Source organism: Scardinius erythrophthalmus (assembly GCF_964197995.2).
Source record: "Scardinius erythrophthalmus genome assembly, chromosome: 2".
In the NCBI taxonomy this organism is placed as follows: Eukaryota; Metazoa; Chordata; class Actinopteri; order Cypriniformes; family Leuciscidae; genus Scardinius; species Scardinius erythrophthalmus.
In genome coordinates, this window is record NC_138222.1 from 41352552 (window position 1) to 41370503 (window position 17952).

Consider the following 17952-nt stretch of genomic DNA (forward strand, 5'->3'; position numbering starts at 1 on the left):
GAATGTTTTGTGATTCATTTTACATTCATTTACAAATAAATACATCATAAATTGTTTTGCAGAGAAGATTATTTTTATAAATTAACTTTTTTTTAAGATGGGCTTAAATGGTACAGTGCAACAAAACGCATGCAAACTAGAGTCAACACAAGCTAACCTTGAATGAAAAAAACTTAACATTTCTCAATGTGGGCACAATGAAAATTACTATGATACTTAGTCCACAGTATATTTAAGCTCCATGCATATATTATAAATTCAAGTTCTATAATTTGTCACTCTTGGAACCTCTAAATTAAATTTAGTCATCAAATCACTACCTGCAATGTTTAATATAAGTATATATGTATCATCATCTTACCTGGCTGTTATGCAACCCATCATAACAGCTTTTTAACGATCACATTGCCTATCTGTTGCGCTTTACGCTCACAAAACTTCCTAGTTACCACTTCTAAATACAAGAAAGCTGAATAAAAATGCAAGAGCCTTTTCAGCATGTCTATTTGACCCTGGTTGAATGTATTATTGTGGTAGTTTTTTATTTTATTTTAATTGAAGTCTAAAATGTCTTCAGTTATAGCAAAATACCTTACATTTATGATGATTAAATTTCATGTTTTATAAGGGAATACAGCGTTTAGTGAAATAGCCAAATGTGATGGACATTTTTGCATTAATTATTTCTTGACTGTGATTACAAATGTATTCATATGCAGGACTCTACTGCCTGAACATACATTCAACATGCCTGAACATGTTGTGGAATCTTTCTTAAATTTTGCATGAAATGAAAATAAATATAAAATAAATAAACTCTAAAAAATGTTGGTGACATATGCAGGACTTCTCCAATAATTTATTCCACTTAAACCCTGCCGCTGAAACTGCCGTTCATCATCCACATCTGCACAACAACCGATGCATAGAACTCCCCGTCCTGCATTTTTTATTTTCAATAATCTGTTAAACTCAGAATAACGTCACAATGTGGAACAAAAGATCTCTCGCTACTTTCATTTCATTGTAACTTTAAGATGGCAAAATACGTTGTTATAGAGAGAAAATTATGCCATCATTTACTCACCCTCATGATGTTCCAAACCTGTATGACTTTCTTTCATCTGTGTAACAAAAAAAGGAAGATATTTTGAGAAATCTATATAGATTTTTGTCTATACAAGGGAAGACAATGTAAACAATGTTGGGGAACTTCCACTCAAAAATATTGAAATAAACATTATCCATCTGTTTGCCTTCATGTTCTATTTTAAGTTAATGAACGTTTAAGGCAACGTGTATTGCAAAATACAGACATATATTACTACAGTGATATTTAGCCTAACATGTCTGTCATATTTCTGCAGAAATAATCGAGCTTTTGTGGTAATTCATGGTCTGTTTAAAGTAATTTCAACTTTTACACTTTTAAGTTTCCTTTTAATGTTCAGGGATTGAAGGGTGAACAGAATAATGTCACTTCATTGTACCCAGTTAAAAAAAAAGAAGCTTATTATTGCATTCATAGAGCGAGCCTTTCACTTATTGTTTACAGTTTAACGGAAGTTATTCCCATAATTAGTGCAAAGCATCATGGGGTGTAGGAAAAATGTGAATATGTTTAAAAATAGTGAGCTCACTTTGCAGCAGGCTTTAGCATTACCTGTTTATAGTGCCTGTTTGAATGAAGCTGACTGTTTCACTGCAGACAGTGAGTGTACTTCTATCTGTGTTTCTCCTCTCTGCGGGTTTTAGAGTGTTGGTGTTGTTGAACCACTTTCAAACTCCTATGACACAGTGTTGTGCAATTAAACCTCAGCAAGGTGGCCGAATCTGACGTTGACACTGGTGCAACTAAGACCTTTACTTTCTGACATCTGGAATTTTGTGTGTGACATTGTGCTCTAGTTGGTTGTGGGCTAAAGCATTAGACCCACTGGACTGTGATGAGGGAGAGGGGTTTGAGTGTAGGAGAAGGATAGAATGTGGGCGGTTGACTTTGGTGAGAAAAATCAGGGAAACAAGACATGAATATCATGCAATATACACTTGGCTGCTCACAAAAGTGTTTGGTCAATTCTGTATTTTAAGCTTATTTGTATCATTTTCAAGGTTAAATCCTGCAATTGTCATGTGATATGTCAGGGCATATGTGATGGGCATATTAATTTCCATTCGTTTCTGAATTGAGAAATCAAATTTTAAGTTTCAGAACCCAAAACTTTCCTCATTAGTCCAAAACCAGCTTTTATTGAAACCAAGCTCAGAAAGTGACTCGTTTTGGATTTTGTCACATTATTACATCATAGTGCGGTGAAATACCGCCTCTGCAGAAGATCAATGCCCTCTTCTACATCATTGCCTCTTTAGCCCCGCCCACCTATTCATGCATGCCATGCAGAAGTAAATACGAGAGAGACGCAAACACAGGATTACTCCAGTGACAAAGCGATAGAGATGCATCTGAGGATTACAAGACACTTTGAAGTGGCAAGTTGTGGAAAAACACAGTCTTTCCATTGCCATCATTGTGATCCTAACAATAAGGAAGCTTTATGAATTTTAATTTTAACGACGCTCCAGTCAGATTGAATCAGTAAGGCTGTTTGTTTGATCGCTTCATTTGACTGTGGATTCGTTTTTAAACGACACAGCTCGACGCAGGCTTTTCAGAGAGACTGAAAATAAAAGATAATGCAGTGACAACTATATTGGATCCAACAGTAATGTTGCAAAACACAAGTGTGAGTAACAGTGTTTTTACCATGTGTCACTATTGCTTTGTTTGATACAGATCATTTGATAGTAGTTACAGTGTAGCGTGACAGTAAAATGTGAATAGTTGTGATTTGCTGTTCTTTTCTTTGCTTCAGAACTTATGGGGTTAATGCGTTGAATTATCGAATACAGGAGAACGTAGAGAACTCTGCTTTTGTTAACTGTTTTGATCCATTCGCTGTAATTCTGAATATAAGCTTCAGTGAGCGACATCTTCTGTTTTGTCATCAGTAAGACAGTACAACTAGTTTCGTTTTATTTAAAACATCACTGCAAATGTCATTGTATAGGCTACGTTTTTCACGTTATTGAAAAGGATGAACTATGAATAACCTATAAGAATGACGATGGTGCATTCATTCATAATTCCTGTTACATGAAACACCGTAAGTCATTCTTGCATGTCGTACCCAAGTTTATTACATCCATGTCTCACAGTGTGATTTGTAATGATTTTATAGGATTGCCAAAATCGCAGTCTGTAGCAGGCATAAAACACTCAGCTAGTTGTACTAGACACTGTACATCAAGTGTTTTAATATGAATATCCGTATATCAAGAGCGATGATGCAAATGACACTGTAAACCATGCATTAAATAGAGTTTTTATATGTTACTTTGATGATAGACCAGGTGCCGGCTCACCGCTATTGGAAATGGAGCCAAGAAAAGAGATGATTAATTGTGGAGAACAAGAAGGGGATGGGTTAATTAAAGACACTTAAAGTTCTTTATTTTTTTTTTTACTAAAGTTAATACTTTGACACTCCGGGCATGTGAAAAAGCAAGTGTGACTCAGAGAGAGAGAGAGAACTGACCGACATGCACACAGTCTTACATGTGAAGCATTCGGAGCCTCCATCGCGCTCTCTCACTCTCTCTTTATCTTTTTCCCCTTTCAGTTGAACTGTTCAGATTCATAAGCTCAATCATACATTCTCTCTCATTCTGTTTTACACACACACACACACGCACACACACACACACACACACACACACACACACACACACACACACACACACAGTCTTCTGTGCTGTCAGTGTGTTTGTTATGTGAGATGTCACTGGCTGGTCTGCAGTATTTCACCTGCTTCTTTAGCTTTTTTTCTGAGTGTGTTCACCAGACCGAATGATTTCTTCATGAATGAATGTCTGCATCTGCTTTAGTTCTTATTTCTCCATCCCTTCACCTAAATAGCTCAATTATTGATTGTCATTTCTGCATTTGTTCCTGACACTTGTTGGAATATGATGGATCAGTAAGTGAATAAATGACTGATTGCATTGTTATGGGTCATTATAGGCAAAAATGTGTTGTTCTTGTTGGCTGCAGCCATGGTATCTTTGTCAGCAGACTCTACTTTCAAACAGTATCATGCCTGCTGAGTATTTTTACTGGAGCCATCTCTCTGTGTGTGTGTGTGTGTGTGTGTGTGTGTGTTCAATTTCATTTGTTTTGGAAGCTGAGCAGCTCTTGTCTCTGCCCCCCCCCTCTCTCTCTCTCTCTCTCTCTCTCTCTCCCCCTCCCCCTCTCTCTCTCTCCCTCTCCCTCTCCCTCTCCCTCTCCCTCTCCCTCTCTCTCTCTCTCTCTCTCCCTCTCTCCCTCTCTCTCTCTCTCTCTCTCTCCCTCTCTCCCTCTCTCCCTCTCTCCCTCTCTCCCTCTCTCCTCTCTCTCTCTCTCTCTCTCTCTCTCTCTCTCTCTCTCTCTCTCTCTCTCTCTCTCTCTCTCTCTCTCTCTCTCTCTCATGCCCACTGTCATTCTCTTTTTTCCCTGAACCAACCTCTCCTCTGCTCGCTCCTCATTTTAAAGCAGAAATGCATCATGGGTTTTATTCAGGAATGTCTTGCAGGCTCTTAGTTGTAAGAGCATCTGTGATTTGTTCTCTTGTGATGATGCACAGGGAGGGATTGAGTTGTTAATCAGTGCATTGTTAGCTTTTTATTGTCTGGTTAATTTTAAACCAATATCTTGTCCAAAGGAGAAGCTAATATATATTTAAACAGGAATGAACGCAAACAGACGTTAAAAGCAAACAGCGCACTGCAGTTATGGCGTCTGCCACTTTAAATGCTCAAGCTCTTCAAAGCAGGATGGATTCTGATTGGCTATTCATTTTTTATCGTTCATCAGCTGGAAGAATAGTTCTGAAATTCCTCTGTGTTGTTCATTGTAGTTGTGTTGTGGACTTGCCTATTCTCATAGAATTAGAATGATTAGGAAACGCATATCAATCAAACTAGACAGCACGTGTTGCCGTTCTGGAGAAGAATGGCTTATTATTAAGAATGTTAGTGTGTACATTGCCGTCTTTGCTCTGCATTATTTGCCCTATCCTGTTTGGCTTCTCTGTCTGGTTTTTAAGCCTGTGGAATGTGACACTTCCGTTGTGTTTGTGTGTGTTTGGGGCTGTTCCTGCATATTTCATAGCTTAGACCATTACTGAACTATCCTAGCCTGAGGAAAAGTGTGTGTGAGAGATGTGTTTGTATTTGAGTGTGTACCTTACTTCAGATGTGTGTATCAGTGTCTGAGCTGTGGGTAAGTGTGTGTGTGTGTTTGCCCAGTAAACAGTTTGGCCTATGCAAATGAAGTGTGTTTGGCACTGGAAGTGTGATGTTGTCATCAAGTTGGCTCAGAATGTGCGTGTTAATTTCTGCTGCTCTCTTTCTTTCATTCTCCTGTAGCAAATGGTGATGAGCCTGCGGGTGTCAGAGCTGCAGGTTCTTCTGGGCTACGCAGGCAGAAACAAACATGGACGAAAGCACGAGCTCCTGACTAAAGCCTTACACCTCCTTAAAGCCGGCTGCAGCCCCGCCGTTCAGATGAAAGTCAAGGAGCTTTACAGACGACGATTCCCCACCAAGTTGGTTTCCCCGGCAGAACTGGCCCTGCCCGGAGTCCACCCCGCCGCTGCTTCCTTGCCCCCCGGCCTCACGCAGCTGGGATTTGATGGGCACGGAGCGCCCCAGTCCCCTCTGCTTCCCATCTCCCTCCTCGGGCCCAAACACGAGCTGGGCCTGCCCCATCTCCCCACCAGCCTGCACCCCGTACACCCTGATGTCAAACTGCAACGGCTGCCCTTCTATGACGTGCTGGATGAGCTCATTAAACCTACGAGTCTTGGTGAGTTTTTGAGGTGTGCTATTGAAGTGTGTGTGTGTGTGTGTGTGTATGTTCATGCACATTTTTAGCGGTTTGTTTTTTTAGAACCGAGTGTGTTGTATGGCAGCCGTAGAGATGTGCAGACCCGTTTGTCCCTACATTAGCATTTTTATGGTGTTGGCTGGTTTGGCATCAGCGTGTTCTTTTGCCTGAGGAGTGTTGTTCAAATAGACTGCCAATCCCCACAACCAAGCCTGGTCTCTCTCTCTCTCTCTCTCTCTTTTCCTAAACTGTCTCTCTCGCTCTCATTTACATACAGTGTTGAAACCATGAGTACACACACACACCATTACAACACTACCACAAAATTTTCTAGAACACACACTGCAGGGGTCCAAACAGCCAGGGACATATAGGCCTATATATAATAGTAATTAAAATATATATATATATAATACATATATACACAATATAAAGCATAATAAGGTGCTTGGATCACACACCAACTGATATGTTTCACAGTCATATAGGCTATGCATTGCACATGTGAAAGGTGCAGTACAGACAACTCAATCCCAGCAGTGCTAGCGTGACAGTGTGGCCTTTTAAAGAGCGCACTATACTGACCTTGCTGTATAGTATGGCATATTTGAAGTGAAGTGTAAATTTTAAATTTTAAATTTATAAGCAGGCAAGTTAGATAAGTGTTTAGTTATTAAACACTAAATAAATAAGCCTACACCTTCAGTCTGGGTAAAAAAAGATGTGTCTGACTCTTTTTGAGAATAACCTTTCCTATGTGTATTTGTATAACTTGTGTATTGTGTATGTATATAATTGTGTTTTTATGAGAAGCCGAAGGAGAATTTCCACATTGTTGGACAATAAAGTTCAAACTATCAGTCTGTGCATATTTGAATTTTTATTGAGCTTTATTGAATCATAGATTATATTCCAATGGCTTTCAATCCCAGCCAGACCATTTTAGCAGTTGTGTGCTAGTTCTCCGGGAACAGGTCTTTAGGTTAGGTATTTGTTTAAGAAATTAATGGTAGAATTAATGATGTTAACACAACATGCCAACACACCCTGCTTAATGCTGTGTTTAAATCATTCTGAGGTCTTCCTATTTACAAATTCGAGAAACGTTCTGGTGATTGTAGTCAGAATAAAATGAACTCAGTGGACAGTTGTTTTATTTTCTCATTCTCGTTTTCCCTTTCCTTATGTACACTACCTAATTTTGGAGTCTGTAAGATTAAAAAAAAAAAAAAAAATTTTTAAAGAAAAATCTTTTATGTTCACCAAGGCTGAACTTATTTGATCAAAAATCCAGTAAAACAGTAATATTATTTTACTTATAATATTATTAAAATGTCACTTATTCATGTGATGGTAAAACTCTTCAGTGTGATCTTTCAGTAATTATTCTAATGTGCTGATTTGTTGCTCAAGAAGCATTTCTTATTATCAATGTTGAAAATACTTGTGCACATGTGCAGCTTGATTTTTTTTGTAGAAACTGGGACATTTTTTCATAATTCTTTGAATAGAAAGTTCAAAAGAACAGCATTTGTTTGAAAACTTTTGTAACGTTGTAAAAGTGTTTACTTTTGATCAATTTAATGTGCACACTAAATAAAAGTATTTATGTCTTTTAAAAAACTTTTTTTTTAAATGGTAGTGTAGGTAGAAAGCTGATACAACATAATGACAATCAGAGGATGCACATTATTTGTGTAATTGATGCTTATATATTTTACCATGCTTGAGCTGTCACAGAGAATAAAGGGGAATGTAGTTTGTTCACTTAAGTCTAGTACTCATAAAGCAATGTTCTATCAATTTTTGCTATTGCTATTCTTCATCTACTGTACAGAACACAAAATGTTCACAAACTAAATTGTTAATTGCTTTTTATATTGAGTTGCACCTGTTATCAAGGTCATAGAAAAGTTTCACTTAAAGAGAAACTTTCAAGTCCATTTCAGAGCTCTTTTTCCATGATTATTTGTCCTTTCTTGATTTGTGTGCTTGATTCTCCTTGTGTTTTAGCAACATATTTATCTCTGAATGCTATAACAGCATTGCACTGCCCCCCGCTTCTTACACCACAGGAAGCGAGTGTTTATTTATTTGCCATAATCACATTATCATCATTGTCATACTTATTTTGCTCTCATCAGAGCGATTCATGCTCTATGCATACATTAGTCATTATCTCAATCACGGCTCTGGCATGCCGGCATATAGGAGCATTTTAAGAACATGGGACTTTTTAGACGTATTTTCGTCATATAAAGGATGTCAGTGTCTTTTATTAATTAGCTGAGATGTGTCTTGCTGCTGCTCTCAGCGTGAACATACACCCACACAATGAGAGCAGTGCGGTGTGCATTCTTCAGTTATGAACCAAACAATATGCACTTTCTGAATAAAGACTGCATCATTTGACAACCATTTCAGGGCTGTCAGAGTAGTTTTGTGAATTAAATGAGGAGTTAAATGGATTTAGCATTAGAAGACTCTTTCTCTTGAAGTTCAGTTTAGCTTTAACGGCATGACCGCAAACAAAATGATATTACAGAAGCTAAGAAGGCATGTTAGCAGACAGTAACAGATTAATAGCTTAGATTAGTAAGTATTAGTTACAGCTGCACACAGCCTTCCTTTCTGTTTCGCTCTCTGTCTCTCCATTTCTTTGTGTTTCTCTTTCTGTCTCCATGTTCTGCAGAAAGACAGAGGAATTTTCATTGGCGTGTATGTCAGGTTTAGAGTATCCTAGCAGTGTTTTCATTAAAATGAATGATCTACAGAGGCGTCGTATGGGACTGTGTGTGTGGGCACACTAAAGCTACAGCACAGTTACCCTCACAATTTCTTCTAACTAGCATTCTACAATACTCAATCTATGCGTACCACTTCCTGTATTGTATTTATACTCTCTGGCCAAATGGACATATTCAAGTAGTGATGGGATATAGGGGTCTGATTTTTATTTTTAGTAGTCTTCCTGTTTACGTTCACTTAAAACATCAATGAATGTGTTTACACGAATACCTAAATTGATCTCAGGCGTGCTATTAGTGGGTCGTGCGTGTAAACAGATCTGCTTACAGTCAGGTGGGTCTTGTGGACGTTGGCTTGGTTAGGGTGTTTACCTGCCCATACAGATCATGACTGAATAAAACAGTCACTACAAGTCATGAGCAGTATGATATGCAGATACAGATGCTAAAATAAACGCATGCATATCATATTAATTGTATAATCAATGGTGGTACACTTGTTTCCCCTTCGCATGATTCACTGTAGGAGTTCTCATGCATGAATCTTACACTACCATTCAAAAGTCTGGGGCCTTATAAGATTATTATTATTTTTTTAAATCTGTCTCTTATGCTTACCAAGGCTGCATTCGTTTTAATATTATTAGGATTTAAAATAACACTTTTTTTCCCTTTTCTTTTTAAATGGAAAATGTAATTTATTCTGGTAATGGCAAAGTTGAATTTTCAGCATCATGTCTTCAGTGTCACATGATCCTTCATAAATCATTTTAATATGCTGATCTGGGGCTCAAGAACCATTTCTAATTATTATCAATGTTGAAAACAGTTTAAAGTTTTGGTGGAACACATTTTTTATATATAAATTTGTTCAGGATGATTTGATAAATGGAAACCACAAAACGGAAATTTATTTCATATAGAATTCTTTTGTAACATGATAAATGTCTTTACATGTCACTTTTAATCAATTTTAGTGCAGGGAATTAATATATATATATTCAATATATAAAAGGCAGCACCTTTCATTTGTATTCAATTCCATTACCAGCTTATCAGTGTCTGCCAGAATTTTTATATTAGTGCATTCCTGAACTGGATTATACAAATATACTGTAAGCATTGCCACACTGTAATTTCATATACAGGTTTTGCTAGATTGCCAATAAAAATAACTATCATGGTACTGTAACTGCAATATCAAATTATTCACATCATGATACGACATTTTGGTTTGTTTGTTTGATTTTGCACCAATTCCAGGGCAAGTTGCGCAGCCACAGTGAGTGTCAGTCTAACTATTACTTAACTCAGTATCCAGAAGCATGACTCAGCCAGCTCTCTGAAGAAGGAAAACACACAGACATCACTATCAATCACACAACACAGTCAGCCGTGCAGTCAACACAATGAAGAGTCTAATCCACAAGACACCCTCCTGTGAAAGAAGAGAAAACAAAATGCTTATTTAGCCCTTTCTAATGTAAATTCAGCTACAAATAACAATAAGTGTGAGTTGTTATTGTTAGGATAAACACACGGCTTTTTGTCATACTGTACAAGAACACATGCGTATCTTTGGGTCTTTATGCTTCATTTTGTTCACCTAATGCTTCACTTAATTGCACACGTTTATAATCGTATCCTGAAAAAGGCTCCTCTTTCTGTTACCCCTCGCACATGGTTACAGAGCAGGATTTATGTCTTAATTAGGTCTATGCAGATGAAGAGGGAGGTTTGTCAGAAACAAACTGCAACACACAGGCCTTCATGTCCACTTTTCATCCAACTGTTGAAGCAAATCAGATGATGAAGACTGCTGTGCTATTTTTAGATTAGACATGGGGGAGGGAACTAGTGCCTGCGCTTTCTCTCTCTCTCTCTCTCTCTCTCTCTCTCTCTCTCTCTCTCTCTCGCTCTCTCTCTCGCTCTCTCTCTCTCGCTCTCTCTCTTTCTCTCTCTCTCTCGCTCTCTCTCTCTCTCTCGCTCTCTCTCTTTCTCTCTCTCTCTCTCTCTCTCTCTCTCTCGCTCTCTCTCTCTCTCTCTCTCTCTCTCTCTCTCTCGCTCTCGCTCTCTCGCTCTCTCGCTCTCTCGCTCTCTCTCATATACCCCTGTCCGCCTCTCCCCGTCAATCTCCTTTTGTTTCTCTCCATCTCAACACTGTTATTTTCTCTGTATCTCCTCCTTCCTGTCTCTCTCTCTCTCTCTTGCTCTCTCGTCTTTTACCTCCACAGTGTTGATTGTGAGAATAGAGATCAGGCTAATTATGTGTCGTCGAGTCGATTCTCCTGGTCTAATTGCACCCCTGCTGTTTCATGTTAAGGAAAGCGAGAGATTTGATGAAGGTGAAGCAGAGAACAAGTGACAGACTGAATACAAGCAAAGCAGGAACGGTATGGCCTGTGAAAATGGGTAGGTGGGTGTATAGCTACACCTGTTTGGCCTTTCATCAGCATGGCGCTGGTCAATATTCAGAGTTAAATGGGAAGTAATTAGCTCCATAACGATGCCTCACACACACACTCCTATTCAGAAAACTCTCTCTCTCTTTCTTTTTGGTCTATGCTGATGAAATAGAGCAAGTCAATATACCTGTCAACAGGATGATGTATTGTACGTGTATGAGAAGGAAAAAAACAAATGAAGGCAATGGAGAAAATAAAACGAATGGAGAATGAAAGTGGCCAGGAGGGGGAGAGCAAAGTGTCAAGAAAGTAAAATGGTAATAACTTGAAAAACAGGTTCACAGAGAAGCAGGAAATTAAGACATTTTGTATAATTGTGGAAGCTGTGTGTGTACAGGATAACCGCCGTCAAAATAACAGCGTGAGAACACTTACGAATCGCAAGTGCCTAATGCCGACCCACATTCCCGTAATTTCCACTTAGTTTAGAATTATCACGATAGCGAAACTACTTTTAAGCTTTTTGCAATATCATGTGAGCAAGAGAGCTGTACTTCTTAAATGGTTAGTTCACCCTAAAATGAAAATTATGTCATTAATTACTCCCCCTCATGTCGTTCCTAACCTGTAAGATCTTCGTTCATCTTCGGAACACAAATTAAGATATTTTTGATGAAATCCGAGAGCTTTCTGACCCCCCATAGAATGCAACGTAATCACTAGAAAGGTAGTAAAGACATGGTTAAAACAGTCCATGTGACTACTGTGGTTCAACCTTAATTATGAATTACCTTAATTACTCTAGTTATGAAGCGATGAGAATACTTTTTGTGTTAAAAAACAAAAAGCAGCGCAGCGCTTCCGGGTTATACTGTATGTCCGAACGCCAGCTCTGTATTGGCCCGGCAACACACGCATGTGTCGTGGTGCTCACGTGAACAGCTTCACAGACTGACACAGAAGAGAAGAAATTGTTGAATTTCTGAAGTCGTTATTTTTGTTTTTGTTTTTTGCACACAAAAAGTATTCTCATTGCTTCATAAAATTAAAGTTGAACCACCACAGTCCCATGGACTATTTTAATGATGTCTTTACTACCTTTCTGAGCCTTGAAAGTGGCAATTACGTCAATGCCTATGGCTGGTTCAGAAAGAAAGTTTCATCAAAAAGTGTTCCGAAGATGAACGAAGGTCTTTCGGGTTTGGAACGACATAAGGGTGAGTAATTAATGACAGAATTTTCATTTTTGGGTGAACTAACCCTTTAAAGGTGCATTCAGTAGTTCTTTAGTTAGCGTTTGCATCGCTGTTCTTCGTGTACATTGGATTCCAATACCAAAATGGTGTTGGGTGCTGCCATCTATTGACATGATTGACGATCATTGAATGATCAGTTTTATGTAAATTACACTGATACTAGTGAGTTTTAGAGAGCAGTGTACAGTGTACACCAGAATTAATTCCCAGCCAAAACAAAGCAACTTGGGCATCACTACTTGGTCAGGATTTTCTCAGTCATCAGATCACCTTGTATATGCCATAGTGATGTTCACCCTTTCTCCCTTCTGGCTTCAGACCTTTTCTGCCTCAGAGGTGCTGACTTTCCTATTGTCTACGCTGGTAAAGCATGGTAATACGTGTGTTCCGTTGTATAATTTTCATTCTTCACAATACTGAACAACACTACGCTACTGTAAGGCATCTACAGAGCCGGCAGCCTGTGTGTGTGAGGATTCTCTCGTCATTTCAGCATGGCGAACGAGAGAGGATTAAGAGGCGTGACCTGCAGCTTATATAATTAAAACACTTTTTATAGAAACTATCATGAGTAGCCTACAGTCTTGTCATTTAAGTCTACACCATTCAGATAACTCTTCACAAACACACTATTTATTTCTTAATGTGTAAAACCTTTTAAATTGGCACCAAACTACTAAATTCACCTTTAATGTAAATTCTGAATAAATATTACAGTCCATTCCACTGGAACGATGCAAACACAAACAAGTGGAGTGATACAAACAGTTACATTGCAAATAAACATTACAGTGCTGTTGTACTCTGTATCAGAAGTCTTGGAAACACAGCTTAACCTATCAATTTTGAGAAGTAGAACCGTTGTATAAAAACAATATTAAGCTTTGCATCATTGCTTGTATTTGTCTATTTATATTTCTAAGAATATCAAATATTTGTCATGTCACTATGGTTGAATTAATCAGGCTGAGCAGGAAAGATCAAGAGGGAAATGAGTGTGTGGCTTGTGTTAGTTTTACATGGAAAACAACTTCTGTGCTTAGAGACATTTAAATTACTAAATTAGAGACATTACAAATGTTTGGCTCTGCTGGGTGTGTGTCAGTGTGTTGCAGCGAATGTTATTTTAGGGAAGATTTCTCTGGATGAGAGCACTTGCGTAAGATCATTCTTAATTGCATTTGTGAATGTGTAAGAGACAGTTAACCCTTGTGCTGTGTTGAAAACCCTCTAACACCGTATGGGCCCTATTTTAACGATCTGAGACGCAAGTATCAAACGTGAAACGCAAGGAACTTTGTGGGCGGATCTTGGGCGATGTTGCTATTATACCGGCGGGATAAATGACTCTTGCGCCCGATGCAAATCTAAAATGGGTTGGTCTGAAGTAGCTACGTGTACATTACTCATAGGTGTGGTTTGGGCGTAACGTGAAATAAACCAATCAGTCATCTCACATTCCCTTTAAAAGCAGGCACGCTTGGCGGATTGCTATTATAACGGCGGATTTGCCAGGCGCACGCCAGGAGCGGTTCACCGCAGAGGAGGCCGACGTTCTCGTCAGTGCCGTAAAAGACAGAGAAGTGACATTGTATGGGGATGGGAGAAACCCACCAAAATTAGCTTCGGTTAAACAGGCCCCTATGGGCCCTATCTTGCACCCAGCGCAATTGACTTTGTACACTGACGCATGTATCATTGCTATTTTGCTCCCGACGCACAGCGGACTTTTCCCTTGACAGACGTACGTTGGTAAATTAGGAAACGAACTTAAGCCCCCGGGGGTGGTTCAGCGAAAAAAGGAGGCGTGTTCCGGCGCAAATGTTCCATGGTACTATTTTGCAGTTTCAGAAAACAATTCCACCACAGACCAGGAAAAACCTAGTCTAAAGTCAGTGGCGCGTTATTCAGATGCTATTTTAAGGGCGCATGCTTGGCCATAATGTAGCGTGTGCACAACGCACATACACTTGCTTCTCTTATCTACAAACAGATGCAGCAGTTGCCATTTTTGCAAACCATACATAATTACAAGGAAAAATATAGCTGCGAGCAGCGATTACGGGCCCAAGCCGGTGGCACCGCAACCCCGGTGCCTTTAGTTACCTAAAGGCACCGGGGTGGCGGTACCGCCGGCTTAGGCCCTCCATCGCTGCTCGCAGCTATATATATATATATATATATATATATATATATATGTATATGTATTTATATATGTGTATATATATATATATATATATATATATTCTGAACGGTAGTGTTTAATGTTACAAAAGCTTTAGATTTCAGATAAATGCTGTTCTTTTGAACTTTCTATTCATCAAAGACTGTACACAACTGTTTTCGACATTTAAATTAATAATGAATGTTTCTTGAGCATCAATCATCATATTAGAATAATTTCTGAAGGATCACGTGACAGTGACGACTGGAGTAATGATGCTGAAAACTCAGCTTTGATCACAGGAATAAATAACAGTTTAAAATATATTAAAATAGAAAGCAGCTGTTTTAAATTGGAATACTATTTTACAATATTACTGTTTTTGTTTGTATTTTTAATCAAATAAATGCAGCCTTGGTGAGCAGAAGAAACCGCTTAAAAATCTTACTGACCCCAAATTTTTGAACAGTAGTGTATATATATTATATAAAAATGTAATGGATAAGACACAGATAGTTTTACTTGCCTGACCTGATTAGAACAATGAAAAAACTTAATGAAAAAATAACTTGGGAATCTCTAAAACGAGGGCGCGATTAAACAGTGGACACATAAAAACATACTCTGTCATTTTGTTCAGAACATCATTCAAACTTCAAAGTGTTAACTTATATTTTTGTACAGTAGCAATAAAACACAACATTGTGCTTTTTTTAAATACATTCAAGCAATCCTCCCCGAAAATTAAACTAAAATGCTCATGACTGCACAGGCATTCATAATGGTGCGCGTCCTCAGCGAGGAACGAGCAGAACAGAGTCAACGTTTTTTAGGTCATTCCTCCTTCCATAGGAATTTATTGAAAATGCTCGCTCTGCTCCGCACCATTATCAATGTCCGTGCGGACGAACATATTTTACTTTCGTTTTTAAGTTAGCGATTAAAAAGCCCCCAGCGGTGTCACACGTCAGTTAACCGGTGGTAAAATATTCTTACCGTCACATACCTAGTATATTTTTATATAGATATAATAGGCCTACCTGATTTTGAACACAAGAGGGCAGTATAGCACTATGTTTGACTTTATTTATTTATAGTTTAGACCAGTGGTTCTCAATTCCAGTCCTCGTGACCCACTGCTCTGCACATTTTGTATGTCTCTCTTATCTGACACACTTATTTCAGTTCATGGACTCTCTCCTAATGACCTGATGATCTGGTTCAGGTGTGTTAAATAAGGGAGACATACAAAATGTGCAGAGCAGTGGGTCACGAGGACTGGAATTGAGAACCACTGGTTTAGACTAAACAACCATTCTGGCAGTTTTTAAACTTAAACTTCATTCTTAAATTGAAAAAAAAAAAGAATAAAATGAGTTAAGTTCTGATATTTGTATACTTTTATATAGTAATAAATGGTTTATAATTAAATTTTTAGAATATTTGAACCTTTTAGTGTTTCCTTTTTAGACAATACTTTAATCCCTCGCCATTGCAAAACCGTTTGAGATATTTATTATCCGTTCACAATTTAGCATCATTAATATATTTTTATCATGTTGAAAAAGTTTGGTGGGAATAAAATAAACCACTTAGATAAAGGTGGCTAAAAATTCAGAGGCTGATTTTGCAAAAAAATCCACATTCAGACCAAAATATCTGACTTCCTGATGGTCAGAGCTAATGACTTTAAATTAGAAAGTTGTCCGGGTCGATGAGATCAATATATGAACTGAGTTTTTTTTACTGTAGTTAAAACTAACCCCCCCACTTTTGTCAAAAGCATGTTGAAAGTGACACACTTCCTGCTGCCAGTTAGTGGCGCTATAACTTTGAATCACAATAGCTACATCCATCTGATCGGCCTCTTACCACGAACACACTGCTGAAGTTTCATCAAGATCAGTTAATGTATGCAGAAGTTATTCCACTTCGCGTTTCTCTTTTCTCGCCATAAATTCGATTCCTCGCCACGGCCAAACCGTTCGAGATATCAAAAATCCGTCCGCAATTTAGCATCCTCAAAGTCTTGACTACATGCACACCGAGTTTAGAGGGGACACGGTGAATTTTCTAGGAGGAGTATTTCACATTCCACAGCAAGTGTTTTCCAAACAACCCATAATAGCCGACTTCCTGTTGGGCTGGCGTAAAACTTGACCAGGGGAAAGTTGTTCGGCACGATGAGATCTATATGTGTACCGAGTTTCATATTAATTCATGCAAGCATGTTTGATATATGGACCAAGTTTTAGAACCCCGTTCAAGGGGGCGCTGTTGAGCCCCCCAGCCACGCCCGGGTACCAGCTTCAGCCCGGCCCTGATGGCCGTGGGTTCTGACATGTGTGTAAAGTTTCAAGAGTTTTTGAGCACGTTAAGGACCCCAAAAGCCCCTGAAACCTTGATTAACAATATAAAAGCAATAGTCAAATACCTCCCCCCCTCCCCTCACACACACATAGACACAGAGAGAGGGAGAGAAAATTCTTCAGAAAATCCACATTCAAACCAAAATATCTCTCTTCCTGTTGGTCAGAGATGGTTAATGTAAATTAGAAAGTTGTCCGTCTTGATGAGAACAATACACATACCAAGTTTTGTTGCTGTTGATAAAACTAACCCCCCCACTTATGACTAAAGGTGGCGCTACTGAGCCCCTCACCACGCCCGTTTCTGAAACTTTGCACATGTCTACGGGCTTATAAATGTGATGTGTCTGTCGAGTTTCATGCAATTTCAAGTATGTTAAGAGTCTCAAAAGCATCAAAAAAGAATATTAAAGTTTGAAGCGTTGCCATGGCAACAGTATTAAAGATATCAAAAATCCTTTCACAGGTCTACATCTGCCGTGTGTCTACATTATACACATAAAGTTTTAAGCAAATCGGGTAAAAATAAGAAAGTGATTTCAAAGCATTTTGAAAGTGACACACTTCCTGTTGCCAGTTGGTGGCGCTATAACTTTGACTCACAAAGGTCACATCCATGTGATCGGCCTCTTACAACGAATACACTGCTGAAGTTTCAGCAAGATCAGATAATGTATGCAGAAATTATAACACACTTCCTGTGTCCCATTATTCGCCATAAATTCGTTTCCTCGCCACGGCCAAACCGTTCGAGATATCAAAAATCTGTTCGCAAGAATTCATCCTCAATGTCTTGACTTTATTCTCACCGAGTTTGGTGGCGATCGGATGAAATCCCTAGGAGGAGTATTTCACATTCCATTGTATGCGTTTTCCAAACAACATATAATAACCGACTTCCTGTTGAGCTTTTGTAAAACTTAGAGCACGAAAGTTGTTCGGCCCGATGAGATCTATATGTGTACTGAGTTTCATATTATTACATGCAAGCGTGTTTGATTTATGGACCAAGTTTTCGGACCCCATTCCAGGGGGCGCTGTCGAGCCCCCCTGCCACGCCCCGGTACCAGCTTCAGCCCGGCCCTGAT

The 17952-nt window shown here is 38.8% G+C and overlaps 1 protein-coding gene across 2 annotated transcripts in view; it reads left to right on the forward strand.

Annotated features, from left to right (window-relative positions):
* Positions 1-17952, forward strand: part of pias1a (protein inhibitor of activated STAT, 1a) — a 48613-nt gene that overhangs the window by 13361 nt on the left and 17300 nt on the right. For both annotated transcript variants that reach the window (XM_081348364.1, XM_081348365.1), the window contains exon 2: positions 5464-5902. In XM_081348364.1, the coding sequence (XP_081204490.1) occupies positions 5464-5902 (439 nt within the window). The remainder of the gene's footprint in view (positions 1-5463; positions 5903-17952) is intronic.